Source organism: Mastomys coucha, unplaced genomic scaffold (genome assembly GCF_008632895.1).
Source record: "Mastomys coucha isolate ucsf_1 unplaced genomic scaffold, UCSF_Mcou_1 pScaffold21, whole genome shotgun sequence".
NCBI lineage: Eukaryota > Metazoa > Chordata > Mammalia > Rodentia > Muridae > Mastomys > Mastomys coucha.
The window spans coordinates 131659130-131685440 of NW_022196904.1; the positions used below are offsets into that span (position 1 = coordinate 131659130).

General features: G+C 51.6%; 3 protein-coding genes across 30 annotated transcripts in view; 2 read left to right on the plus strand and 1 right to left on the minus strand.

Annotated features, from left to right (window-relative positions):
- The window catches only part of Lsp1 (lymphocyte specific protein 1), a 34640-nt gene extending 30534 nt beyond the window's left edge, over positions 1–4106 (plus strand). For 3 of the 4 annotated variants that reach the window (XM_031388909.1, XM_031388911.1, XM_031388912.1), the window contains exon 11: positions 3477–4106. The gene's annotated coding sequence lies outside the window, so the exon portion shown is untranslated. The remainder of the gene's footprint in view (positions 1–3476) is intronic. The other variant, XM_031388910.1, reaches the window with a different exon arrangement.
- Positions 314–15934, minus strand: LOC116103241 (proline-rich protein 33-like). Of its 2 annotated transcripts, none has more exons than XM_031388907.1 (4): positions 15603–15934; positions 10395–10531; positions 5970–6052; positions 314–2386 (listed from the first exon to the last, which is right to left on the minus strand). In XM_031388907.1, exons 1-4 carry the CDS (start codon positions 15673–15675, stop codon positions 1063–1065), a joined length of 1617 nt encoding a protein of 538 aa, XP_031244767.1. In that variant the 5' UTR covers positions 15676–15934; the 3' UTR covers positions 314–1062. The 2 variants fall into 2 exon arrangements, with proteins under 2 accessions (XP_031244767.1, XP_031244768.1); XM_031388908.1 differs by having other exon boundaries at positions 5956–6052.
- On the plus strand, positions 7865–25081 carry Tnnt3 (troponin T3, fast skeletal type). 24 transcript variants are annotated; one of them, XM_031388915.1, is made up of 17 exons: positions 7865–7966; positions 10716–10750; positions 10917–10930; positions 11904–11921; positions 13219–13236; positions 13423–13437; positions 14454–14465; positions 14674–14688; positions 17556–17574; positions 19888–19933; positions 20506–20622; positions 20714–20791; positions 21050–21163; positions 21270–21379; positions 21525–21615; positions 23361–23401; positions 24848–25081. In XM_031388915.1, the coding sequence occupies exons 2-17, from the start codon at positions 10734–10736 to the stop codon at positions 24900–24902; spliced, it is 780 nt and encodes a 259-aa protein (XP_031244775.1). In that variant the 5' UTR covers positions 7865–7966; positions 10716–10733; the 3' UTR covers positions 24903–25081. The 24 variants fall into 24 exon arrangements, with proteins under 24 accessions (XP_031244775.1, XP_031244780.1, XP_031244781.1 ...); XM_031388914.1 differs by lacking the exon at positions 23361–23401 and adding an exon at positions 22677–22717 and having other exon boundaries at positions 7866–7966; XM_031388920.1 differs by lacking the exon at positions 13423–13437.
- Positions 25082–26311: the final 1230 nt, after the last annotated feature.

Here is a 26311-nt window from a genome sequence, read left to right on the forward strand (position 1 = left end):
GCCATATCTTCTGTCTGGCTACCAGTTGTCTTTGGTTCCCTGAAGCCTAGAACTTGGTCCCTTTAAGCAGGGTCATGTTGGCCCAGTACTGTTCCATAGGAGTCTCAAAACTCCATTGAAGAACTTCTACTCTATTCAGTAGGGTTCATCATTGTGTGGACCAGCACTGGAAAGGGTGGATGTGGCACAGCCTCTGAGTGTGGGTTATCAGACATCCAGCAAAGGAGCTGAGACCTTGCCTTGGCCCTTTCACCCAAATGTAGGCCCCTGAGAACTCTGTGGCTTTCCCCATCCCATTTAAGAAGACAAAGTATTGTCCATGTGGTACACATACATTTATTGGGTGGCTCCATCCACAACCCATAATACCCATCACATCCCAGTTGGGGCTGCCAGCTCCATCCTTGCTGAATTCTGTTATGGTGGCTGTAATGGGAAGCCACTCCTGGTTCCTCTGGATTCCTCCTCTCACAGTTGATGAGAGTCTGGCGGATCTTAGGAGTTTCTCTAACCCTGGACCCTGCCTCTTTGTATCCCTTTAGCTCAACCTACCCTTACCCAACTGTTGAAACCTGGCTGTGATTTTTTCCCTACACCATGCATTCAGTGCAGACTTACCCAGTAAACCCTTGCTGTCAGTATACACATGGAACCACAGAAAATCCTTCCTCCATTACCCAGTCCTATGTGCCTCTGAATACTCTTCATCCAAGCCCTTTTGCACTGGGACTAGAGCCCCCAACAGACCCTAGACCTGAAGCCAGACTCCCACCATCCATGAACATTCTCCAATGCACATTCTCTACAGCCCCAAACCACCTCCAGCCACATGCTCCCAGCTTCACTCTCTTCTCCCACTTGCCATATCTCTTCCCACCTGATCTGTGTCTGTCCAATAGACACTTCTTAGCAGCTAGCTTCCAGCTGACCATGATGGTCACGCACCCTGCTGACCCATCCCATTCATCCGTGAGGGCTAGGGCTCTCTTCTCTGTATGCTCAGCCTCAACCAGTCTCTCTCCACCACAGTCCAGAGTCCCAGAGGCCACTCTGGCTTCATCACTAGAGCCTCCAACCTGCTGCTGTCCGGTTGAAATTCTTGGGCTGGGAACGCAGCTCCAGAATGGGGTGGAAGGTAGGAGGGGGTCGGACCACCTCCTGCAGTTTCCGAGCATTGAAATGAGGTCGGCACAGAAAAGGCAGGCGGCTGAGGCAGGCCAAAGGGTGGCCCCTATCTCCAGGCCCCACAGGGTGGTCTCTATGGGACTCAGCCAGTGACATGCGGTACAGCACTGCATCCCACATCCTGGAGGCTCGGGAGGCAGGGGGCTGTGGGCCCACAGGGACTGGCACCTCTGGTTGTGTTGGCTCCAGGTTCGGCTCCAGTTCTGGAAATGCAGGCTCCATTGCCTCTTCCATCAGCTGCTTCTTTAACCGTGTCCAGCCACTAAGGGAGGGCTTAGGTGCAACTTTGGGAACAGGGGATGGGTGGAGGTCTGAGGGGCCTGAGACTCCAGGGAGGTTAGAGACATGTTTGGGCTCCGTGCCAAGCCTGGCCGTGGGCAGCTCCTCTAGATGTTTTGCTTCAGGAGCTGCAGAAACTGGGCTATAAGGTGAGGGTCCAGGTGAGCGGTATGTAGGGGCTATGGGCACCACCACCCTAGCACCACTTTCTCTGTTCATTGAGGCCTGAAAGCTAGGTGGTGGCCTTGTTATAGGGGACTCCTCGGGCCCAGGACTGACTGCCTGTACCCTGGTGGGCAATGGGCGAATATGAGCCACTGGGATGAGAGGCTGGGTGCTAGAAGTACACAGGCTTTTATCTCCATCCAGGGCCATTCTGGGGGACTCAGAAGTCCCAATATGTGAGGATGGTGACAGCCGGATATGCACTTGAGTGATGTGGGTACCACCTGCTGTAGGAGCAGATACATGGGCAAAGCCACTGCGGGGGCAGGCAGTTTCTGGGGCTGGAGCTTCAAGACTAGGAGGCGCCTTGAAGTGATTGGCCAGAGACTTTTGCTGGGGAAGGCTGAAAGAGAAAGTGGACTTCTGCAGGGGTGATGCCACGTGATGAATAATGGGGGTGTGTGGGGAGCGGGGTAAAGGGGCCACTGTGTGAGGGGCTCCAGCAGGACACGGGACTCTGGTCTCCAAGTCATGACTGGCCTCACTCACGGGGGACAGGGAGGAACGGAAGGCCCCAGGTGGGGTGGGGGTCATGCCCGCCATCTTCTTCCGAGCAGCCTTTCTCATTAGCTTTTGAAGTCTCTGGTTGTCCTTCCCTGGTTTGGGCAGCAAGGGTGGCGGGGGCCCAGGGGAGGGCTCAGGTCTTGGGCCTCCTGCTCCCGGGGGTATCGACACAACTGAAATGAGCATCCCTGGTCTGGGATAGAGGAGAGAAAACAGTGGTCAGACTGCCCTCCATCCCCAGCCCATAGGAGGGGCTGGGTGCTTTCCTACTGTATGAGGAGGTAGGAGAATGTGCAGACTCTACTATTAGAAGCCCCACTTCCTATGTTCCCCAGAACTGCATCAGGCACTGTGGGTGGCTTCACCATACCTTGGTGTGGAGATAAACTTAACAGTGGCTCCAGGTCACTTGTGAGTGTCAATGGCTAGTATCTATCTTCAAGGCTCTGTCCTCTAAGATGGCCCACCTTCGAGTGGCAGCTTGGCCCCAGACTTAAGAGTAGTGCAGGACAGGAACAGAGGCCCACTGATGAACTTCAAGCAAACTGCTTGTGCCTGGCCAGCTGCCGGACAGTGGTGGAGGGCGGGCTGTCTGCAGACACGTGAGGGGCGCCATGCTGTCGCCAGCCTGACCACATTGCCGGTCCGTGTGCTTTGAGACAGTGGTGAGGAAGGGTGGCAGCCAAAAGGCTCAGGCAAGCTGAGGTTGTGTTCTTAGAGGTAGACTGGCCGGAAGACAGGAGCCGTTTTCGCTGAGCTATACTAAATGGGATACTGGCCAAGCTGCCTATCTTGGTTTCTGGGCGCCATGTGTTTGCAAGGACATTGACAAATGGCATCTGGGGCAAGCTGGAGGCCATCTGGTTTGGGGTGGAAGGAGGCCTGTGGCTGTTAGAGTAGGGGCTGGCCCTGCTGAAGCAGGAGCAAACACTGGAAGGGGGCTGTGAGGGGGGCTCTTCCCATACTTACTCCCAGCCTCTGCGCCACCTCTAGGGAACTAGTACTTGTGAATTGGGGCAACCCTGGGTTCTGTTCCAGAAGGCTGCTTCAATAGGTAGTCAGTATTCCCTTCTAAGCCATCCCAGGCCCAGAATACTGAGTTCACCCTGACAGCAGGCCTCCCAGGTGACTGACTGCTATAAACAGGAGCTTTCCCCCGGATAATAAGAATGGGTACAGTAGGGTCTGATGGCCACTAGGAAGGTAAGGTTGTGGAGGGGGCAGGCCATGCCTCTCCCTCAACTCTAGCCTAATGGACCCCATACCCTTGCCTATGTTCCCAGGATAGACTCCAGCCAGATGCCACTCCCAGCCCTGACCAAGAAATTGCTTCCTGTTGCCAGTCTGGCCTGCTCACGTGCCTCCAACAACCCAGCTGCCACTTGTCTCTCCTTTTGCTCCTGGACCCTCCATCTTCTATGCCCTCTCATCCTTTGACCAACCCTCCAACTTTGCTTCTCACCATCAGCTAAAGGGACCAGACTCTAGAGGAGCCAAGAGCTCCCAAGGAAGGATGGAAGAGAGAAGGCAAGCATCCCAACCAGAATCAAGGGATAACTATCCCCACGCAGAATGCTCGGGACTCTTGAGTCCTGCCCTGTTTGCGGATCCATCATTTTGTGTAATAAAGTGCATTGAGTGTCCCCTATGCATTTGGATCTCCTATGCTCACTAACAGGGAACATGGTGATCAAAACAGAAAGGGCCACATCTGTTGGCCACTTGAGACTTGATCAGCTCTGTGGACAACCACTTCTGTCTTGTCTTTTGGCTTTGAAGTGTGTTATGCTCCAGGATCTGAGGTATGAGGTGACCCAAGCTGGGGTATCGATAATGGATGTGGTCTACTTCTCTTCCAGAACATGACACTTCGGTGACACTTCCTTGCTTGGACCAAAATAAACCTCATAGTACCTGAACAAGGGCACTTCAGTCTGTTCCTGGTAGTGTCCACTAAGGACAAGTGCTGCCACCAGACATTTCCTATCTCAGTACTCAGAGAGTACTCTCTGGAGGTGTGATGATGAATAGATGGATGGAAGGATTGTTGGATAAATGGGCAATTAGGTGGATTGTAGCTAGTGGATGAATAGATGGATAGATAGATGGATGGATGGGCATATATGTAAGTAGATAGATGAAAAGACAGATGGAGAGGTAGAAAGATGAATAATTGATGAGTTATTAGGTAGGTGGGTGGGTAGATGCATGAATGGTAGATGATAGATAGGCAGGTGGGTGTTAGGATAAATAGATGGATAAATGGATAGATAAAGGGTGGGTAGATGAGCATTTAGGTGGAAGGACAGATCATTGATGGGTAGATAGAGGAATAGATATATATATGAGTAGCTGGGTCAGTGGATGGGGAGATGGATGGATGGATAGATGGAGAAGTGAATTGATAGTGGGTGGGTAAATAGTGGCAGGTAGATGGGTGACTAGATGATGGGTGTGTGGCTAGGGTGATGGGTAAGTAGTTGAGTGGGAAGATGGGTGGATAGATGGATGGACAGATAGATGAATATCTGAGTAGATGGATGGTGAAAGGAGAGGAGAAAGAAAGGAAATAGTGGGTGCGAGAGCTGATGTGTGAGGATGAGCAAGTGTATAAGAGCAGAACAAGTGAGTGAATGGCAGTCAGATAGTAGGATGTCCTTCCCAGGGCACCCTTCCTTTGCCAGGTCCACCCCTAGGCTTGACTCTGGAAGATTAAAGCTCAGCAGATACAGTTGCTGAAGCAGACTGGTAAATGGCCTTATCCCTCCTGCCCATAACTCACCATGATAGAGCCCTACTCTGCTCACCAGGAGCTTCTCTCTGGACAAAGGGCACTCCCTTCCCCTCCTACTCAAATGAGGTGGCGATCAAAAGCAGCAGCTAGAAGCTGCTTCAAGGTCCATCACAGGATGGGGAACTAGACTCTAGCCTAAGGCCAAAGGGAAAAGTGTTTATTGCACCATGCTCCAATGACTTGGCCAGCCTCTTTCTTTGGCCTCAAAAGGAGAACATAAGGTGTACCTTCTGAGTACAACTCACTTAATCTTACGTGGGCCTCAGATGTGGAGTCTACCTTCTGCTGTAACACTGCCCACCCTGCCAGGAACACCAGGAGAGTGCCCTTCCATCTTCCTGCCAGCCTCCTGAGAGGCCCAATAGCTCCAAGCCCTGCTTAAAGACTCACTTCACTTTAGGATTTGGGAAGTGCCCTAATACCTGTAGAGTCAATCAGTGTGTTTTTTAGAAGCAGGAGGCACTATCATCCGTAGAGACAGCTGCTGCCCAGATCACAGTGGCTGATTCCCAAGTGCCATGTCAGCCAATCCTATCCTGGGCTTGGCAGAGCCAGCCACAATGGGTCAGTTAGGGGAGCTGGGTGAGGCTCAGGGTCCAGGGGCTCTTCCGTTCCCAGTCTGCTCAGCACCCAGATTGAGTGGCCTCTGAAAACCCTACAACTCGGGGAGTCACCGTATAGGCCACTGGAGAAAAGACACTTGAAGGACAGGCTCTTCTCAACCTCCTCTGTCCTCCAGGCTCAGTCAAAGTTGGATGTTCATTGACTTTGAGGGATCTCCCACAACTACTCTACAAAGCCACTGCCTCTCAATCTCTTGGATAGAAATTCATACTCCACCCAACAGACTTTGCCCCCCACCTCCGCCAGGGGCTCCAGTCCCCTCTCAGATTCCCAGGGAGCCTTTTATCTTGTCTCTTCTCCCCACCAAGCCCCAGCCAGGCCAAATAGGACCTTTTATGTATTACCTTGCATGTGTTACCTGCTCAAGTCTTTGGTAGCCGGCAACAGCTGGTCCAGCAGTGCCCACTCTATGCTGTCCTGCTGTACCTTGGGCCTGATCCCCTAAGGAGGAGGTGACTGTTACTCAAAATAAGACCTGCCTGGTCTCTCTGACCTCACTGAAAGCATATGCCAAAAGCTTCTGAAGTGGGCAGCCACCCTCCCCTGCTGGCCATTAGGAGCCACTACAGAGATGGTAGCACACCCACCTATAGACCTCTAAGGACCCTCATTCCTCTCAGACAAGAGCTTCTGGATTCAGGGGTTCAACAATCATAGACTGGACAAAATCCCCCATGTCTGCTCTCTGTGTTCTTCAGCTGAGTGATGTGCTTAGTCTCTGTAGAGCCAGATGAGAAGGGAGGCTGACCTAACCACAGAAGAGATTTAGAGTCCCTTTGGCAGTAGTGTGGGGCTTCATAAACTCTACCTAACCCTCAAGGCCAGATTGAACTGGGCATCTACAATATTTAGAGCTCATTGAACCCTATCTATCCAATGGCATGGATAAGTATGGAGGGAAGCATAGGCTCTGGCCAGAAAGGTTGAGGTGGCCCAGCAACTCCAGGGGCCTCTAAGGGGCAGGAGCTTAGAGCAGAGGAGAGCAGGAGAGAAGCTCTGTTCTATGAGCCAGCAGGCTAGAAGACTGGCTCCACTCTCCTTTTGATCACAAGCTGGATCTTGTATGTCTCTGGCATTCTACAGCCCCATCTTTAACATGCAAGAGGTGGGTGGTGGGTCGATCCAAACCTTCCAGAAACTCTTAAAATTCGGCTGAGACTGAGATATTGTGGGCCTCCTGCTGGTCATCCTGATGCCTCTAACCTTAGAATGCAAAAGGACCAGAGCCCTGTCTGTGTTCCCTAGGGTTCACCTACCATTACACTTCACATTGACTTTTCCCCTGAACTGAACAGATCCCGGACTACACCAGGCATGCCCAAGCCATGGGGTCTGGGTAGGTTAAGAGAGTAAATGGCAAATGCCGGGTTGGTCCCTTGCTACTTGATGCTTCAGTTTCCCTAGAGGTTATCCAGGCACACAAGGCCCAGGAGAGGTGTCCATGGTTGGATGGTGCCCCCTGGAGTCTTGAGGAAAAAAAGGCCAGGCACATGGCCAGGTCTGCACATGGCCAGGTCTGCTCAGCAGAGCCAACGTCCCTGGACAGGGATATGACCTCCAGGTTCACTACTTAGTATGGAGCCCCCAGACCAATAACAGGCCCAAACATTGCTCAGCCTTCCCCAGTTACTGAAAAAGATGGACAATCATGGGCAAGGTTTAGGTCATCATTTCTCCTATCTTTTCATGCCTCATGTTCCAGTGATGTCTCCTTGAAAAATAGGCCTGGCCTTTAAGAGGTTGTGTGTGGCATGGGCCAGGGATCCAGGATTCTTCTTTTGGTGGGTATCTTGAGCTGTCTGTATGATGGAGAAGTAGGGCAGAACTTCAGGGTGTGCCACATAGAGTTAGACACCTATCTTGAACAAAGTACCCAGTCCTACAAGCCACCTTGGGCAGAGGAACAGGGGATCAAAGAACTCAAAACCCAGGCTCTGATGACCCTTCCCCCCACAGCCTGACTCAAGAACAACCTTGGACTAGACCCAATCCTTTCCTCCTCTCTCCCTCAGCCCGTCAAGCATGTGCCCATTGCTGAGGGGGAGGGTAGGTAAAAATAGCAGCTGACACCTTTCTGGAACAGTTGGGAACCTTGCCTCCTCCTCCAGGCATGTCTCCTCCATCCTTGCCTCCTTGGGCCTCCTCCTCTGGGGCATTCCTATACTTGGTCAGGGGCCTGCTTGGGCATACCCTCCCCCTTCCCATGCCCCATGGTCCAGCCACCCATCTGCTGGCCAATGGGCTGCCAGAGAAGATCAGATGTCACTATAACATGAAGGGGTGAGGCTGTTGGACAGTGCCTGCTGCTGGTCCTGTCCACAAGGAACCCCCAGCCTTTCTTGGACTCAACTGCAGGTGTGTATGGACATGAACAGCCTGCCTAGGAGTGGGCGACTGTGTCCGGGCTTGGTTGCCTAGCATCTAAGGGGAATTCAATGGGTTCCCCTTGTTGTGTTATATATTGATGACTAGAAGCATGGTGCTTGAGCTCTAAACCAGAATAGAAAGTTATAGGAAGCCGGAAGGAGCAGGGCTCCTGGGTGACTCAGGACTAAGGAGACCTCCTAAGGTAGGATCTAGGGTGAGTCTAGAAGGGCAGAGGGTGAGATAAGGATCGAGTGAGTCAGGGGACATTGTTCAGAGCTCTGAGGGCTGCCGGCAGCTGCCTGCCTGGCAGCTGGCTGGAGCCCCTCTGGGACTCTGAAAGGATGACCTTAGAGAAAGAATGTGATTTCAACTCATCCTTGGAGCCCATGAGTCTGGGTCCTAAGCTAAGCTGTCTTGCCGTTTTTTTTGCTTATCTCAGTTCACCCTAGGTAGGAGCTCAAGAAAGAGATATGTGTGAGCCCCTGGGGCAGATTCCTAAGGTTCAGGTGAAGATAAACTGGAGCCAAGCTGAAGCAGGACAGAGGGAATGAAAAGGGCCTGGGCCTGAGCAGGAAGCTCATATCTGATCTTGTGGCTGGGAAACCAGGTGGTCCATAGCCCTCCAGGCTCCCGCCTTTGTTAAGTCGCCAGGCTGGGATTCCTAACTTCCTGAGTTGAACTTTCTAGATGTCCTTGGGAATCCTTGGAGGAGATGGGACCTAGCAAGGTTGGTCAGAGGAGACTAGGCCCAAAGCAGGAAGTGATAAGGGTCCCATAGCAAGTGAGTGGCAGGACCCTCTGCCCCTTTTTGGGCTTTGTCACCTTTAAAGGAGAGGAGTTTAGCATGGATTCCCCAAGGAAACTCACAGGCTATTTTCATGAAACCTCTTCTAAGCCCAGAACCCTCTACAGAACAACTGTTTTATTTGCTCTCTGTTGTTTATTGGTCATCCCTGTCCCATCCCTGACACCCCACTTCTGCCTCTCCCCAATTTACAGGGATGTTGAAATGGGGGTGGAGAGGCACAGCTATGCTCAAGTGGGCCTTCTGGACCTCTGCAGAAGACCAGGAACCTCAGTTTCCCAACCTCAAACGAGGGCATTGCTACCTCACTTTGGAAGGGTGCAAGGCTACCCTGGCTGGCTGGATGCCTGTAGGAGCCAGGAGGGGAGCCAAGATGGTTGGGTTGCTCTCAGAACCCTGCCCCCCTGCCATCTTGGGTTTCAGGACAGAGGAGTCTTGCTAATTTTGATGCCTATTTTTGGATACTTCAGCTGCCACTGGCTCCTTATAAACGCATAACATCCCCCCCACACACACACCCTACCCCCTTCCTCCACTGCTGACAGGTGTGTGGGTCCAGTGGAAACCAGAGGTGGCAAAGCAGATGGGGCCTCAGCTCAACTGCTCCACCCCACCGGCCTTCCCACCCCACAGAGTGCCCCTGTTAGAGCGGGGAGTGCAGAAGACAGTATGGAAGGCAGTGAGAAGGACTGATAGGGAGCAGGAGCAGAGCAAGATGATGGGGCAGCTCTGGCCAGACTTTGCTTATGGTTTGCTTATGGTTGGTGAAGTCCACACAGAGGCTCTGGGCTCATGAGTCAGGGCTGAGCCTGGTGCTTAGCCACGGGCCTCCCAGGTATCTGTGGGTTAATTCTGCAGGAAGTTTCAGTTGTTCTGGGAAAGCTAATGTTATCAACAGGGCTTAGAAACAGCCCCATCTTAGCATCAAGCTGCTGGTGCATTTTTAGCCCCTGAACAACGGTTTTCTTATAGGTACTCCCTGGGGACGCCAGAGCTATTGTCTTCAAGTCAGCTGTGTCGTGTTTTTATGACCTTTGTTTGTCAAACCCTGAGTCAACATTCTGATACAGTTCTTTGAAGGTTCCCAGGCCCCAGACACTGTAGGCATGTACAGTGTGACCAGTTCACAGGAACCAAGTTCTCTTTCCCTGTAGCCACCATGCCCCAGCCTGTGTATCCAGTCCCAGATGTAGTGCTAAGAGATGTGAGGCTCTGTTAGCTCAATCTGTTCAGCACATGGGTGTCAAGCTTCCCACAGAGAAGTTTCTCAGGCCCACCCCAGCGAGTTCAGTCTCCGTGTATTTCACAGGAATGGAGACAAAGAGACTGAATGTTTTATAGGCTCTCTAATTTAAAGGGGTACCTACCTCAGAGGATTTCAGAGAATACAAAAGAAGACCTGGGGTACCCCCAAAAGGAGCTTGGACTCCCAAGGAAAACATGAGGCACAGTAGGAAGTTTGAACTCACCCAGGGAAGAAGAGCTGGCAGACTGAGAATATCTGTACCCTTAAAGCTGGGCTCAGCCATTTTAGGATGATTCCCTGGCCAGAGGCCATCAATTCAGACAAGCAAGGATGTCCCCAGATCTAGAGGGTCCTGAAGCTCTTACCCACAACCTGTGCGTGTCTCTGCATTTTGGATGGCAATCCATGATAATGCTGGAGAGGGGACATCTGTCCAGGGTGGGATGCATATGACAACCTTCCAACAGCCAATCAGCTATGGAGTCTAAATTCCAAGCTAGAGCTAGGAAAAGAAGAAAGGGGATCAGAGTCATGGGGAGAAAGGCCAATCAGGGGATCAAAAGGTAGCCCTCAACTGCAGTCTGTACACATCCCCTCTAGGCCCCAATCTCTGAGAGCCTGCTCTTGTGAGGCTTCGAACCCAAGGTAATTCCTAACTGCCCCTTCTGTTGATGTTCCCTCTCCAGACACAACCCACCGCCACTATGTCTGACGAGGAAACGTGAGTACTGTATGGTCACATCTCTTGCTGGTGGGATGGGACCTCTGGCATCTACTGACATCTGCCTCAAGTCAGCAGCTCAAGCTCACATCTCTCTCTCTCTCTCTCTCTCTCTCTCTCTCTCTCTCTCTCTCTCTCTCCACCACTATTCCCCCCACCATGACAGTGAACAAGTTGAGGGTAAGTATCTTCTCTATTTTCTCTATATATACTTCCATCTCTAGACTCTTGGTGTGGGGAGGAGAGCTTTGACTATGGACAGCACTCGCCCCTTGGGAACCCATTGCCCAAGAGTCCCTGACCAGCTAGATCAGTCACTGAGCTTCAGAGACATCCCTCTTCCAAATGATCTTGAATCTCTAGCTTACCTTTTTTTCCCCTGTGGTACTCATACCTTGACCTGCCCCAATCCTGTATACCTGAGTGTCTGTGAAGCCCTGAGAACTCAAGTCTGGGTGGGCAGCTTCCCTGTCCTTGTCACCTTTGGTCACTCACATGGCCACAGTAGGACGTGAAATCTAGAGTCATCCAATGTCTCCCTTGTGGCTGAGATATTTTCCATCTAAGGCCACAAAGCCTTTGTGTTTGTGTGTGCACATGTTCGTTCATGTGTGTGTGTGTGTGTATGTGTGTGTGTGCTTGTGTGTGTGTGTGCGTGAGTACTTGTGTGTGTGGTGCGCACGCGCTCGCGTGTGTGTGTGTGTGTGTGTGTGTGTGTGTGTGTGTGTGTTCATATGTGAGGGCCAGAGGTCAACCTTGCATGTCATTTTTCAGGAGCTTGTCTTTTGAGACAGGGGGGGTCTCTCACTGAACCTGAAGTTTGATGATTAAACAGACTGGCCTGCAAGCCCCTAGGGATCCTCCTGTGTCTGCCTCCTCAGCACTGGGATTATGAGAGTGTGTAAACCACACTTGGCTTTTTATCGGAATCCTGGGATCTGACTGGGTCCGAGTGCTTATCTGGCACTTGCTGACTGACCATCTCCTCAAGCTACCACAAAGAATCTCTGGGCTGAAGATCCCAGATCTGTCCCCCTGCCAATAAAAGTACTGGGCTGTCTAGGGACAGAGCCAAATGTCCTTCAAAAGCCACACTCTCTCCAGTCCTATCTCAGCTAACTTGGCTCCTTTCTTTTGTTCTATTCTAATGCAGAACAATACGAAGAGGAAGGTAACTCAGGAAGCCAGAGGCCTCTCAATGCCCATCCTTGGGAAGGCCTTGGGGGGATCCTCCCTGAGCTGACAATTAACTGTCTACTCCCTTCCTCGTGAATGCACTATTAACCGTCATCACTCGACATTAATTAACTGTTAGTGATTAATAATGCCATTATTTAATTAATGGTCAATGGCTTGATCATTAATTAAACCATTAATCCTCTATCTCTTTGATGGATTAATAGACACTCATTAACCATTCACACATGCCCTGTGGTCACTGTGTCCATGGTGTGTGAAGTGGGGTGTGTTTCTGGCCATTAAAACTCATTCATTAATAACAAGGGTCTTGACCCCATGCACTGTAACCCTTCAGAGTCACTGTACCTTCTCTTTTAGTCTCCTTCTCGGTCTCTCCAGCTCTGTCTCTCTTTGTCTCTGTCTCCCTGTGTCTGTCTCTATCTTTGCCTTTCTCTATCCCTGTCTCTTTATCTCCATCTCTCTTGTCTCTGCCATCTTTCTCTATTTCTTTGTCTCTGTCCTTACTTTTTCTCTCTCTCTTCTCTCCTTCACTGTACCCTTGGGCTGCCGGAGACCCCTCCCTGGTTCTGTCGTGCCTGGGCAGGTGTGGGCGGGCAAAACATTGAATCTTGGTGCACCTGGGAGCAGCCCAGCACAGCGGTTCCCAGGCCTGACAAGCTGTCTGCTCCTGGCACCTGCTCAGCTTAGGGAGACTTCAAGCAACTCACCAGACAGGCCATCCTGCAAAGGCTGCTGGGTGCTGTGTTTTCAAAATATTTTGAAAATACCTGCTACCTTAACAACCTGAGCAAACATCTTGCTGTCAGAAGATGGAAAGGCTGGTTTCTGAGTGAGATGTGGCCCTGGGGGCTGCTCTTCCCTACGGTTGGCCATAAGGGTCTTGTTTTCTCAAAGCCTCTTGACCTACCTTCATTCCTGGCAGCTAGATAGGAACTCCTAGGTCAGAAATGGTTAAATACATGAGCTAACCCCTGATCCTCACTTACATACCCTACAGAACAGAATTACAAACACCCAGTCATCGGATGTAGGATGTAGAGGGCCAGGCCTGAGGATGGTACAAACTCAATACCCCAGCAGGAACATTGGTGGCTGATGCTTGATGGTCTCTGTTCACTGCAGCTAGCTGCTGTGGACCAAGCATGAGAATCTGACCTGCTCATCATGCCTGACCCAAGAGAACCCAGGAAAGCCCCTGTTTCTAATCTCTGTCCTTGTTCATTCTCTTCCCTACATGCCATCTCTCTGTCACCTTTGCTTATCCTCAGAGGAGGCCCAAGAGGAAGGTGAGTTGTCTTAGAACTTGACCCCCACTTGCCCTTGCCCTCTAATGGTGAATTTGATGTAACCTTCCCTCTTATAGGGCTGTGACTTCAGCCCCTGTGTCTCTAAGAGCCTGCTGTGTGCTCCTCTCTAATCCTATCCTCTCTCCTCCCTGCCACCCTGCACTCCCTGGCATTCCTCGGCTGCAGAAGTCCAGGAGGAAGGTATGAGGATACAGGACTTCTGGTCCCCATGTGGAGCCCAGGGTCTGGCTGGAGCCATGTGGTATGGGGAAGAGGGCAGGAAAGCAAGGAGGCGCCAGCCAACCAAGGGGCCCCCCATGTGGCCCCACATAACCCACTAATCATGACCAACGCTTGACCAAAGAGAATGAGAACTCCAAGAATCCCCCACAAACTGCACAGCTGCCTCAAATTTTGCCAGCTGTTTCCAATGCTAGAGAGGGCAGCCTAGTACAGGAGTGGTGGGGGAGACTATAGAGCCAGGTATGGGTTGAGTCCCCTTCCCCAGAGAAGTCTGTGAAAGCCCATGGTGATAACTGATACTTGTGCTAGGCCAGAACCATCAAGCCAAATAAATGTCCAAAGAGCTCAGGTCATTAGAGAGAGATACAGGACTAGCCAGAGGCCCTGCTTCAGGGCCTGATATGAGGACAGATCAAGTCAATTTCCCTACCCAGTTGTGTTCCCCATTGATCCAATCACAGGCCCCATCTCAACCCTCTTTTGGGGTTATACCATACCCAGGGCCAAAGAAAGGGCTTTTGCACCTTGCTCTGGGATAGCAAGAAAAAAAAAGTATTTGGAATAGACTCTGTTCCCCTGGGGTACCAGAGCCTCCAAGTAGGCTTCAACTCTAGACTGGAGCCCAGCTCAGGACAAACAGGAGGTGGGCAGATGAGGGAAGGAACCATATGTCACTCTGCAACAAAAGCCAGAGCCAGAGTCCCAACCTTCAGCTTAGTTTCCCTATTTGGGAGGCAGAACAGGTTGGGAGTGAGTTTGGTTCTCTTCAACCCCTCCTATTCCCAAGTTCTGAGCAGGGCCCCAGAATCTGGGCTGTGGGATGGAGGGTGTCGTGACCCCAGCTAATCTAACAGTATCTTGCTCGCTTCCTGCACGTATCCCACCCCTCGGTGACCGGCTGTTTCCTTTTAACCTGGATCCTTTCTCTGACCTCTGACCTGTGGTTTTGCCTCTTGTTCCGTGGCCCTCCTTAGCCCCTGAACCAGGTATGTGACGTGACTTTAATGCCACATGACATATGTGGCCATGTGGGGGTGTGTGCAGGAGCCAGCCAAAAAGGAACAAGAGGGTGCCGTGTAACTTACCAATCTCTACTACACACTTGTTTGTCCCTCTCCCCATCTCCCACACTGCCTTCCACTCATTCATTCTCTCTCCTCCCTCCCTCTCTCCTCCCTTGGTGCTGCTCCACAGAGGAAGTCCAAGAAGGTAGGTCCAGGTCCTCCTCACAGCCACCGTCTTCCCCTCCTCCCTTACCCCTCTCTGATTAACTGTCTCTCACATTCTTTCCCATGTATCCACTACCAACTAAGCCCTGCTGGCCCCTGGGCTGAGAACAGTACAGAATAGGGAAGCTAGCCTGATCTCCTGGGCTAGGTGGCTGACAGTAGCAGTCCCTGGTCACAATGTTTAAGGGCAAGGAACAACAAGGCTCCTCTTGCGCCTCCATCAGGGAGACTAAATGGGACATATGGGCTGTCCTGGGTCTTCAGAGCCAGTCTTAGGAAGATGGTGCTGGAGATCCATGGGGACCCTCTGTGGCCTCATCAGGATGTGTACAGCAAATCGAAGAGGCTGGATAGGTAGCCTCCAACCTACCCCAGATATCAAGCCAGAGGGAGGAAAGTAAGGAGGGGTGAGTCTGAAGGGAGGGTGGAGGGGCAAGTGGGGTGAAGCAGAAAGCCAGGCTGAGGCCCAAGGTGGGGATGTCAGAGACCTGGAACAGCCAGGGGCCATGCATGCGAACAGGCAATCAGTCAGATCCCAGCATCCCATCCAGGGCCTGGGCCTGCGCCAGACACACCCATCAAGCAGAATTGACAGGGTTGGGGGAAGGGGGCTGTCAGCCTAGCAGCAGGGCTGGTTACACTGGGGAAGGGAGGAGGAGGGGCTGGACTCAGAGAATCCATTTCAGCCCTTCCATTTACATGCTGGCAGGTTCCTGGTGGCTGGGTCGGAAAGGAAGCACCTGGATGAGAACAAGCTAGCAGAGGGATTCAGGGATGGTCTCAGGCCACACATCTTAGGTTGCCTGGCCTCCCTGGGACCAGAACTGAGATTTTCTGGCAGACAAATGGACAGACAGAAGGGTGGGGAGACAGAGCACAGGGGGGAAGCCTTACCTTGCCATTTATGCAGCTGCCTCTCATACAACTCTTGGGAGCACCCCATCCTTCTCTGTCCCCAGAGTGTCATAAAGGTAGGGTGAGCCCATCAGCCCCTTCACTTCCTCCCTAGGCCACTCCCCTGGACCTCACGCAAGCAAAGGCTCTGCAGCTCTCCACTGCTCCCTGGACAGCCACTCCTAAGATGTTAGGCAAGAGTGGCATTAGACTCTCCTGTAGATCTAAGCTACCTATTCAGGCAGTGCTGCCACATGCTTTGGTTGCCAAGTAACCACATGTCTTTCAGAGGGGCGAGAACTAGGTATTCCCAAAGGGCACTGGTCGGAACAGGCAGCAAGACCCCCCCACACCCACACCTTGGATGGTGCTTGTTGGCACCTGGCCAAGTGCAAATGTCCTCGGGGTCCCAGCTGCTTCCCTGTCGGGTCTCACTGGGTTCCAGGCAGACAGAATGCATGCAAGTCAGCAGCCTTGCTTCGGCTGAAGCTGGAGCAGGGCTAAAGGGCAGGGCAAGGAAGGGTGCTGGTGCACAGCTGCGGTCGATACCAGTCCCAACCTCTGCTGGACTGGGTCACACTCAGAGGAAGCAGCTTTTCCTCAGGACAACCGGCCTAGCAAGGCTCTAAAGGAAGGGAAGAAGAGAGGCCCCACCAAGACGCATGGGAAAAAGCCTCTCGGGGGGTCAGAGGGCAGGTTCCCAGGATCAGGAGGCCTTATAGGGCTGAACCTGTCAAAGCTCACAGATACGGATGAGCCAAAAGAATATTTTTGGATCCCAGGCAGGTTCTATGTAACAAAGACTTTTACAAAGAGTTTGTAATAAAGAGACCGTAAAAAGCATAGTATGTGCCCAGGTACAAGAGACTAGGTGGTAGAAGGCAATGGAAGGTTCCATGACAGCTGGAAGATAGAGAAGAGCCTCGGGATCTTCCCAGTGGGGAAACCTAGCTCCAGTCCCCATGCTCTCTCCTCACAACCAAGCTTTTCTGCCCAGCAGGCATAAAGCCCCAGGTTCAATTACCAATACTGCATAAACCCAGGGTGTGGCAAAACATACTTATCGTCACAGCACTTGGGAGGTGGAGGCAGGAGGATAAGGAGTTCAAAGTCATCCTTAGCTACATGGAGAGTCAGAGGCCAGCCTGGACAGCAAGTGTCCGTGAAGGGGACAAAACCTGTGGGAAGGTGTAGGAGCTGCCCTGCCACCCTCAGGCACGGGGCTCTGTGCGTGCCTGCCTCTGCTGTTCCGTGTGGCCACCGCTGCTGTGTGGCCTCTGCACTTTTGCAGCTGCGTGGCTTTTTTCTTGCATGTGCGCTTGTGCCCACACCATGAAGATGCTGTCCCCGAGGAGGAGCGGGAGGAGGACGAGGAAGGTAAGGCCTGCCAGCCGCTGTTGCAGCCCCCTGCTCCACCTACACAGGCCTCTGGCAAGAAGAACCAACAGTCCAGTGTCTATGTTGTTGACTCTCCAGCCCTTTCACTCTATCCGTCCATGTCTATCTGTCTGTCTTCCTTTTCTCCCTGGCACGGGACCTCAGCGACAAGATGCTAACTAAGGCTTTATGTGCATCGGCCATGGAGTTAGGGGGCTAAGGCCAGGCTTCTGCCACTTAGAAGCAGGTGGTTGGTCAGTAGAGACAAGCCAGCATCCCAGATGTTAGCCAGACTTTACAGAAATCGGTCATCCAGGCCTCTTGTCTTCTTACCTTCCCTCCCTTCCAGCCCTCTAGGGACACGTATGTCTTGCTGTGGTTTCTCCCTTTCTCACCTTCATGCCCACACCCTAAGTCCTTCTTAGAGCCCCTAGGGAATTTCATAGGCACCATGCTTCTGAGAAGGAGGGTGGGCCTGGGTAGGCTGAGTAGAAACCCCAAGCCTGTGGCAGAAAGCTCCATCCTCTCTTACCTGATCTCTTTTTCTTCTCTTCCTATCCTGGCTGTCATGAATAGAGGAGAAACCAAGACCCAAGTAAGTATGGGATCCAGGCAGAGCTGTGGGGCAATGCCAGAACAGGGTGGGTTGGGAAGCCCGGGTCTGTTTTAGAAGAAAAGCTCAAATGTCAGAGGATACTAGGGACCATAGTTGCCAGTAGAAATGAATTAGAAAGACAGTAGGTTGTGCTTCTTTCCCATCAGCCAGTGCGGTCAAGGAGGAGGCCACTGACCACAGACTAAAGCTCAGAATCGAGACGGAAGGCACCACATGTCTGCCATGCCTTTGTATGCTGGGAGACTGCCCAGGTGTCCAGATAGATATATGTTTTTAAGATGGTCTTGAGAGGTGAGGGTCTCCCACTTGAAATGAGACCCCACTCTAGATGGACCTGGGCCAAAAGAGCAGACTGCTCAGGGGCTGAGCCCCTGTGAGCCACTCTACAGAGGGCTTACCCTGGCCTCACTTATTTGTGAGTACACCAGAAAGTAGATGAATCCACAGCCTTCCATGTACCGCTCCTTCTGGTTCCTTTGAACCTCTCTGCCGGTCCCCCCCCAACTCTGAACTAGGTTGAACTTTTGGCACTTGCCCCTCATTCCCTCCCCATCCTCCAGAGAAGAAGGGAGCTAGGTGAAGAGTGTGGCTGGCCCACATCCTCCCTTGAATGCTGTTTTAAATCAAGTTCACATAAAGTAATGCAGGATTCTGAGATAGTTTCTCATCTTAGAAAAATTATTTATGTTCTCAATATGAAAATAAAACACCTCATTAAGAAAATTTGGAAAATACATAAAAGTCAAATGAAGGGGAAAAAATCCATCCATAATTCTCCCACTCACCCACCAGCCAGACTGTGGAAAGGACCAAGGAGGGAAAAAGGATCTTTATTTCTTCCTGTTCTTTTTCTACATGAAGTTCTTGGAAAATAAAGATCTTGACTATGTTTTTTCAAGCACAGGACTGTCTATATAGCCTTGAATTCTGCTTTTAAAAAAATTTAGCACTATTCATAAGTATTTTTCCATGTTTTTACATAGTCTTCTTAAATATTTTGAATGGCCACATAATATTCCATCAATTGGACAAACCATAATTTTCCTAACCATTCCCCGATCACAGGCTTCCCCCAATATTTTACAATCATAAATAACGCTGGGCAGAAATCATTTTCCATCTTGAGGGCTATTTGCCTAGGCCACATTCCCAGAACTGGAATTATTGGGTCAAAGACGACCAACACTCTGAAGACTTTGACATTCACTGCCAAGCTGCTTTCCACCAGGGCCCAGCCAAGGCGGTCTCCTACGTGGGCTGTGAGCAGTCTTGTGTCCCACACCCTCCTCGCCCAAAGGCGGGAACAGGCGTCTGCCCCTCACCCATTGATGAACAGCCAACCGCATCTCATGGTTGTTTGTCTTAGCATTCCTCTGATGGCACCACCACTAACCGTCCATGTTTGTTAACTGGTCATCTTTCTTTGCAAGTCAGTGGCTTGTGCCCCTTGCTCGTTTATCTCATAGCTGACACGTCTCCGTGTTTGCTTAATCGTCCGTTTACTCAGGGATATAAATCTTCTCTGTATTTGCTGAAAAGGTTTTTTTTTTTTTTTCAGTCTGGTTTTTTCCCCCCTCTGCGTTTCAATTTTTGCTCTTTTTTCCCCCCACATACATAAGTTTTTCATTTGCACAACATCATCTGCACAGCTTTCCCTTGGAGGGAACTTTGGGGCTTCAGAGCTTAGAAAAATCCCTTCCCTCTCCAGGTTTTGATCGCTATTCAGCTCCCCTTTCTTCTGTGGCCTGCTTCTAAAAGCCGCGGTTGTCTGGGCTCCCTGCTCCATCTGGAATGTGTTGGCAGGAGGAGGGGGTCGCTTGGCCAGCGGGCTGGGGGCTCCTTTTCCCCTTACAGGCTCTCGTTCATTTGGGCGCTCAGAAAGAAAGATTAAAAGTGTCCAGAGCCACAGGACAGGTCTCACCCCAGAAGCTGATGCCAGTCACTGGCCCTGGAAGGCCTGTGGTAGCCCAGCCACCCTGCCTTCTGCTAGGACCTAGCTACATTTGTTTATGTGTCTGAGAAAGGTGTCCTGAAGCAGTGAGCAAAACAGAGGTGGGCACAAGCAGGGTAATACCTTCTAGGAAGGGACAAACTACTCCCTGGGACATGGGTCAGAAACCCAAGAAGGAAGAGCCAGGCAAGCTGCTTTAGTTGACACACACATGCTCTGTTGGGTGCCAGGGTGCAAGAAAGAGAAGGAGGGCCAGCCTAGATTCGAGGCTGGCTGGGCTCCTCAGTGGGATGGTCCCAGTTGTCCCTGCTTATGAAACAACTTCTGTGTCTCTTCTCCAGACTTACTGCTCCTAAGATCCCGGAAGGGGAGAAAGTAGACTTCGATGTAAGTTTATGGGACCCAGATCACCCTCATCCCAAACTCTAGCCTTTGAACTTTAGGTTAGGCTTCAGGTCATGTCTTCTCAAGCAGCCAGACCCAAGGCAGCCCAACTCTAGGCTATACTCCCCTAATTCACTCCTAGACCCCAGAAAGTTGACATCCCTTCCCATTCCCTCCATACATTCTTGTACCCACAAATCCATCCACTCACCTGCCCATCCCGTCTCTCAACTGTCTCTCATTTAGCCACCGATTCATCTGTCCATTTATTTGTTCAAGCAGTCATCCATGTGTGCAGCAAGTTAATCTCACGGTTTCCTCTCTGCCAGGCCCAAGAGGCTATCTCTGAGGATGAAAGAGCCAGATCTAAGCCAAGTCACCTCAAGAATGGTACTGGCTTCATGAGCCTAGAGCCTAGATCCCTCCATGGGAAGGGCACTATCTTGACCCTGCGGTCAAGGCCACACTGAGCGTCAGGAAGGCAGCAGCTGTAGGGACCTGGCAGAAGGCATCCCTAGCTGGAGGTAGGGTCCGGGCTGGCAAGAAGGGGTAGAAACTTTTCTCTCGTCCCCCAGGATATCCAGAAAAAGCGTCAGAACAAGGACCTCATGGAGCTCCAGGCCCTCATTGACAGCCACTTTGAAGCTAGAAAGAAAGAAGAAGAGGAGCTAATTGCACTTAAAGAAAGAATTGTGAGTACTGCTGCCCTAGGAAGCAGCTGGGTACTCCGCAGGGACTGGGCATGACAGGGAAGGGCTGACCAGTTTGTCCCCTTGGCTGCAGGAGAAGCGCCGTGCAGAGAGGGCTGAGCAGCAAAGAATTCGCGCTGAGAAGGAGCGGGAACGCCAGAACAGACTGGCGGTAAGGATCATACCATCCTGCTGTCTCCGAGCCTATGTAACCAGAAAAGCACAGGGTCTTAGACTTTCCTTATACTGGGGCCCTCTGTTAGGGACAGCAATCAGAGCTACCGGGTTGGTTAATACTTCTTGCTCTACAGAAACCCTGAAAAAGAGCAGCTTCCTTCCAGGAGGTTCTAAACCCAGAGCTAGTCTTTGAAGCCTGCTCAAAGGACAGCTCCTAAGGATCTTAGGGTGTGTGTATGTGGGGTCTCCACAGGAGGAGAAGGCCAGAAGAGAGGAGGAGGATGCCAAGAGGAGAGCTGAAGATGACATGAAGAAGAAAAAGGCTCTGTCCTCCATGGGTGCCAACTACAGCAGCTACCTGGCCAAGGTAAGGAGCACACTCAGAACCCTGAAGGATGGGCTTCAAGTGAGATTGGTGTTTGTCCCATGTACCTCTCTGAGACCGGGCCCTTCATCCCCTCTCCCCTCCCCAGGCTGACCAGAAGAGAGGCAAGAAGCAGACAGCCCGGGAAATGAAAAAGAAGATTCTTGCCGAAAGACGCAAGCCTCTGAATATCGACCATCTTAGTGATGACAAGCTGAGGTGGGGGCCCCTCCCAAGTTGTGCGGGGCCTTTCCCCTGAGAGAACTGAGTCACAGCTCTCTGTGGTTGCTGGAAGAGGAAACAAGGTCCGAGGCCCTGCCTTTCTAGCTTTACCCCATCAAATCCCTTCTTTTCCATCTTCCAGGGACAAGGCCAAGGAACTCTGGGATACCTTGTACCAACTGGAGACTGACAAATTCGAGTTTGGGGAGAAGCTGAAACGTCAGAAATATGATGTGAGTCCAGGCATCTCTGGCTCTTGGGCCTGCAGAGTCTTACTTTCTAGGGGGTGGGGTCAAATCTTTCCCCACATCCCAGTCATACTCTAGTTGTGCCTTTGCCTCGAGACCTGGCTCCACTAAGCCCATCTGGGGCCACGACTGGAGACTGTCCTTCAGGGCAGGCATCTGATCCATCAGCCTGGGCCCTACATCTGAATTGGCCAGTGCTATAGCTGGAACTGTTATGCATTCTCAAACTGCTGAGGTCCCCATGATATCTGCCTCTTCAGGGATGGCAAGCATATAGCCAGGGTAACTCATACATTCATCTGAAACTGAGAAAGAATGTCCAGTACGGTGTCTCTTGGGGGCTGGGAGGAGGGTCAGGGCATCTGGAATGAGGTTGTAACCTTCATAGGTATTGAGGGCAAGGTAAGGGGCTGCAGAAATGGGGCAGGGCCTTCCTTGGGTGATGAGGTAGAAGCAAACTTGTTCTTACACATCATGGATGCAGGGAAGAGCACCTGTCCTGATGTCTACTGTGCTTAGGGCAAATGCAAATACCTTGGGTTCACTGGCAAATCAGTGCTGTCTTTTCCTCCTGTACCTCCAGTGTCCAGTGAGAGGAGAGGTAGGAACTCATTCACAGGGCATCTTCCACAGCCATCAAGATAGACAATGAACGAGTCCTGGCTCCTTCTTCCAACCTCTGGGAAGATGAGCTAAAACTCTCTTGCAACCTCTGGGTAGATGACATAGATCTTAGTTGCTCAACTTTGAAGAGCCTTGGTCTCCACATCTTCATCACTGGCCATCCCTAGAAAGAGATTTGTCCCTCAGCCTCAAGGCTACCCCAGAAGCTAGTTCAAAGAAGGCTCCACCAAACAGAGGCCAGGCTACTCTTTTCAGCAACCGAAGCTGGGTCAGGAACCCATAACCTCCAGATACACTCTGTCCGTATCTGGACTCCTGGGTTCAAAGAGTCTGCCTGCTCATCAGAAGACTGGCACAAGACATTTCAGGGCCTTGAAGCTTTAGCTGCCCACCCAACCTTGTAACCATCTTGATTTTTCTAGATCATGACTGTCCGGGCCAGAGTGGAGATGCTGGCCAAGTTGTGAGTAGGCAGAGCCTGCTATAGGCCAGGCTTGTGGGTGTGCAATGCTCAGCTAGTGTCTCGCATGGCAAAGACTTGGGTTGTTGAGGACACTGGTGGCAAAGGGCCTTTCCCTCCTGCCCCAGCTCCTCCCTCCTGACTTCTGCTGGTGGCTATGAGGACGGCCTGATGCCCTTGTTGGCAGATGGGAAAGGAAAGCCCTTGCTTTCCCAGAAGTCCATTTGGTGCCAGAGCCTCTGGGCCACCGAGTCAGGAGCAGGCACCGTGGACCAGGGAGCAGGAATGTTGGGATCAGGAGTCAGTGGTGGAACTTAGAGCGGTCTAAAGGCCTTACTTCCACCCTGTCCCTTGTGCCTGCCTGCATCCTGCTGCAGCCACGAGGTAAGTGGCCAGCTGGGAGCTGCTGTGTGTGGTAGCTAGAGAGAACAAGTCAAGACACAGCCCAAGGACAAAGAACAGTACCCTCCCACAAAGGAGCCAGGAGACAGTAAGGAAAATGGTACAGGAGGCTGTGTCCCTGCAATGAGGATACAGTGGGGATGCCACAGCTGGCCTGCCCTGTGGTGAAGATACGTGTCCCCTGGCCAGTTCCCGGCTGGGCTTCCCAGATCCCTGTCACAGTAAGTCACCTGTGTTGTTACAGATCACCACCCTCAGGAGCCGCATTGACCAAGCCCAGAAGCAGTAAGTAGTCCAGCCCATTCTTGCTCTGTGCTGGGCCTAGAGTCCCCAGGGCCAGCCACCTGCAACCCTACATAGGACCTAGACATTTTAGTCAGTTCCTGAACATGGGTTCCTGGTAGCTGGCCCTAAGCAGAGCAATAACAAGACTAACTGGGCCCTGGGACCCCCTGGCTCCTTCCTCTCCTGCATGCAGGAGGTACCAGGTGGAGAGATGATTCTTTCTTCCTCTGTGATGTGTTAACCATCAGAGAGCCTGTAACAGGGTGTGGTAATGGATATCTGCAATCTCAATGCCTCTCCAGAGTTGGAAGCAGGATCAAGGCCAGCCTGGGCTACATGAAGCCCTATATCAATTAACAACAATAACAACAACAACAAGAGGTGGCATGAGGGTATAGCTCAGTAGGTACAGTGCTTGTCCAGCTGGCACAGATCTTTAGTTGGATCTCAGTACCTTAGTTGGAGCACATCCATAATCCCAGGACTTCTGAGGGAGGCAGAGGCAGGAAGAAGTTCAAGATAGGATGCGGAGTAAGTTTCAAGGCCAGCTTGGGATACAGAAAATGGGAAGAGAAAGGAGGGCATTGTGGAGAATGGATGAATGAATAAATGAACTGATGCCTCAGGAGGGTTACCCCTCCACACAAGGAATCAGATCCCACAGGACTCCAGGACCTGTTGCAACAGTGACCTCTTACTGGGTTCTTAGTTTGATATAATGCTAGGCATCTGATGCTGACCCTGGACATAGGGTTTTCACATTTCAAGAACAAAAAAATCTAATGGAGCTGTTTAGACTTCCTGTTTCTTGGGATTTTTCTCCCTCCTTCCATACTACAGGAAGGGGCTATTGGTTCACATCTCTGTTGAGTGGGTTGGAGGGTCATGACAGGCTGGTTTGATGAAATGCCCTGTGTACATGGGTGTATGCATGCACCAGGGTGCTCAGGAAGGCCTGTGAGGCCACATTACCAGCCCACTGGAGATCCCACTGGGGGTGGAGCTCATGTACTTTCATGCTCCTGCCAGCCCAGAGCCTCACACAGCACTTACCCTGCTTCCAGCTTGCTGGGGTACAGAGGGCCTCAGATAATGAGGTCCCTAAATCCTGGAACTGGCTACCCTTAGCTGACATCCTGAAAGGCACAGGTTTTTCAAAAACACTACTTTTCAAAGATAGGATGGCATGGGTCTGTCTGCAGTAGTCCCCTTGGCCAAAGCAGGAGAACAGAAGGTGAGCCCAGGTAACCAGCTAACACTATCCTAACACACTAGTGCCCAGGCCCTGGCAGGCCTACTGCAGGTGAGTCAGTTCCCACTGCTCAGGCTGGAATGAGGTGTGTGCACTGGAAGTGGGGGCAACAGCCTGGGGAGACAGGAACTAAAAGTCTCCTTTAGCTGGCTGGACCCTCTGAGCCTTAAGTACAATTTGTTTCCCATTTGCAGCAGCAAGAAGGCTGGTGCCACAGCCAAGGGCAAAGTTGGTGGGCGCTGGAAGTAAAAGAGCCCAGAGGTGCACTGCAGCAGAGACCATCAACCCTGACTCCTGCCAGGGCCCCTTATTCCAGCTCTGCACTCTCCAGTCCTCACTCCCAGGCATCTTTGGGAACTCAGGACCCATCCTGCTGCAATGCCCTCCCCTTCTGGGGTCTAGGAATAAAGTTATCAGACTCCCCTCTACTGTTTATGTGTCCTGTTATTATGCATAAGGGAGCTAGGGAAGTTGGGAGTGCTGCAGGACAATAGCATCATGAGAACACACCTCTGAAGAGCCCCGGAAAACTCAGGGTTTCTTACTGCTATTAGCAACTACGGCTTCAACTGCACATGGTATTGCACCCCAGTGCACCTCCAGAACTTAGTCTGTAGCTGTTCTTATCAGAGGCTTTTTATTCCTAGACCTCTTTGTCCCAGCACCAGAGAGAGCCCTCCATGTTAGAAAGCTGCCTGGGCAGCCCAAAAAAAAAAGCACTGTTTAAAGAAGAAACAGCCCGGCCTCGGGAGGGTTAGGGAGGAAGGCTGGCTGCCTGGAGACATTGCAGACACCCCGAAAGGGGGGAGGCGAGGGGAGCTCCAGCTAGCACATCAAGGGGGGAGAGGAATGCAGGAAAGCACGTTTCCCATGAGGGAGCAGGCTCAGCAAACAGCGTTCTCCTATATTACAGGGAACACAGAACACAACTGTACAATAAATTTGAAAGTCCTGACCAAATAGAATTATGGAAAATATAAATCACAGAAATTGGATCAAGACGCGGAGCCCTGCACAGCGAGGTATTCATAGAGGAAGGGGCTTGTGCACAGACACCTCCAGGAAGAGGCAGGGCAGCCGCAGCCAGTGCCCTGAATGAAAGACAGGGAGTGTAGTCAGCCCTCACCAGGCCCCTGAGGCCAGCATACACCCTCCAGAGAGCACATGTAACCCATCTGTACATGTACCCCATGAGATAGCAGTGTGGCCCCATCTGTGTGTGTACCTCAACACATACAGTGGTACAGACTCCATCTGTGTGTGCACCCCAACAGAGGGTAGTATAGACTCCATCTGGGTGTGTACCCCAATACACATTGGTCTGATTCCTGTGGGAAACACACACACACACAAAGGGCTAAAAATACACTGTATGGTGATATATCTGGATGCTCTGTGTCCGGCATGTGCACAGTATTAAAGAAAAAATTGTTCACTGACTCTGGCTGCAGCCCAGTGGGGAAGATTCTATGAATATCAAACCAGCTTTAGGGCCAGCAGCACACCTTGCGATAGAGATGGGCTCAGCCAGTCTGTCATGGGCAGGGGACATAGAACCAAGGGGCAGGAATGGACAGCGATTGAGACACCAGGGTAGAGGACTCTGGCTAAGTAGACCTCACATGATGCTGTTGAAGGCAGACTAGGGGATTAGGCAT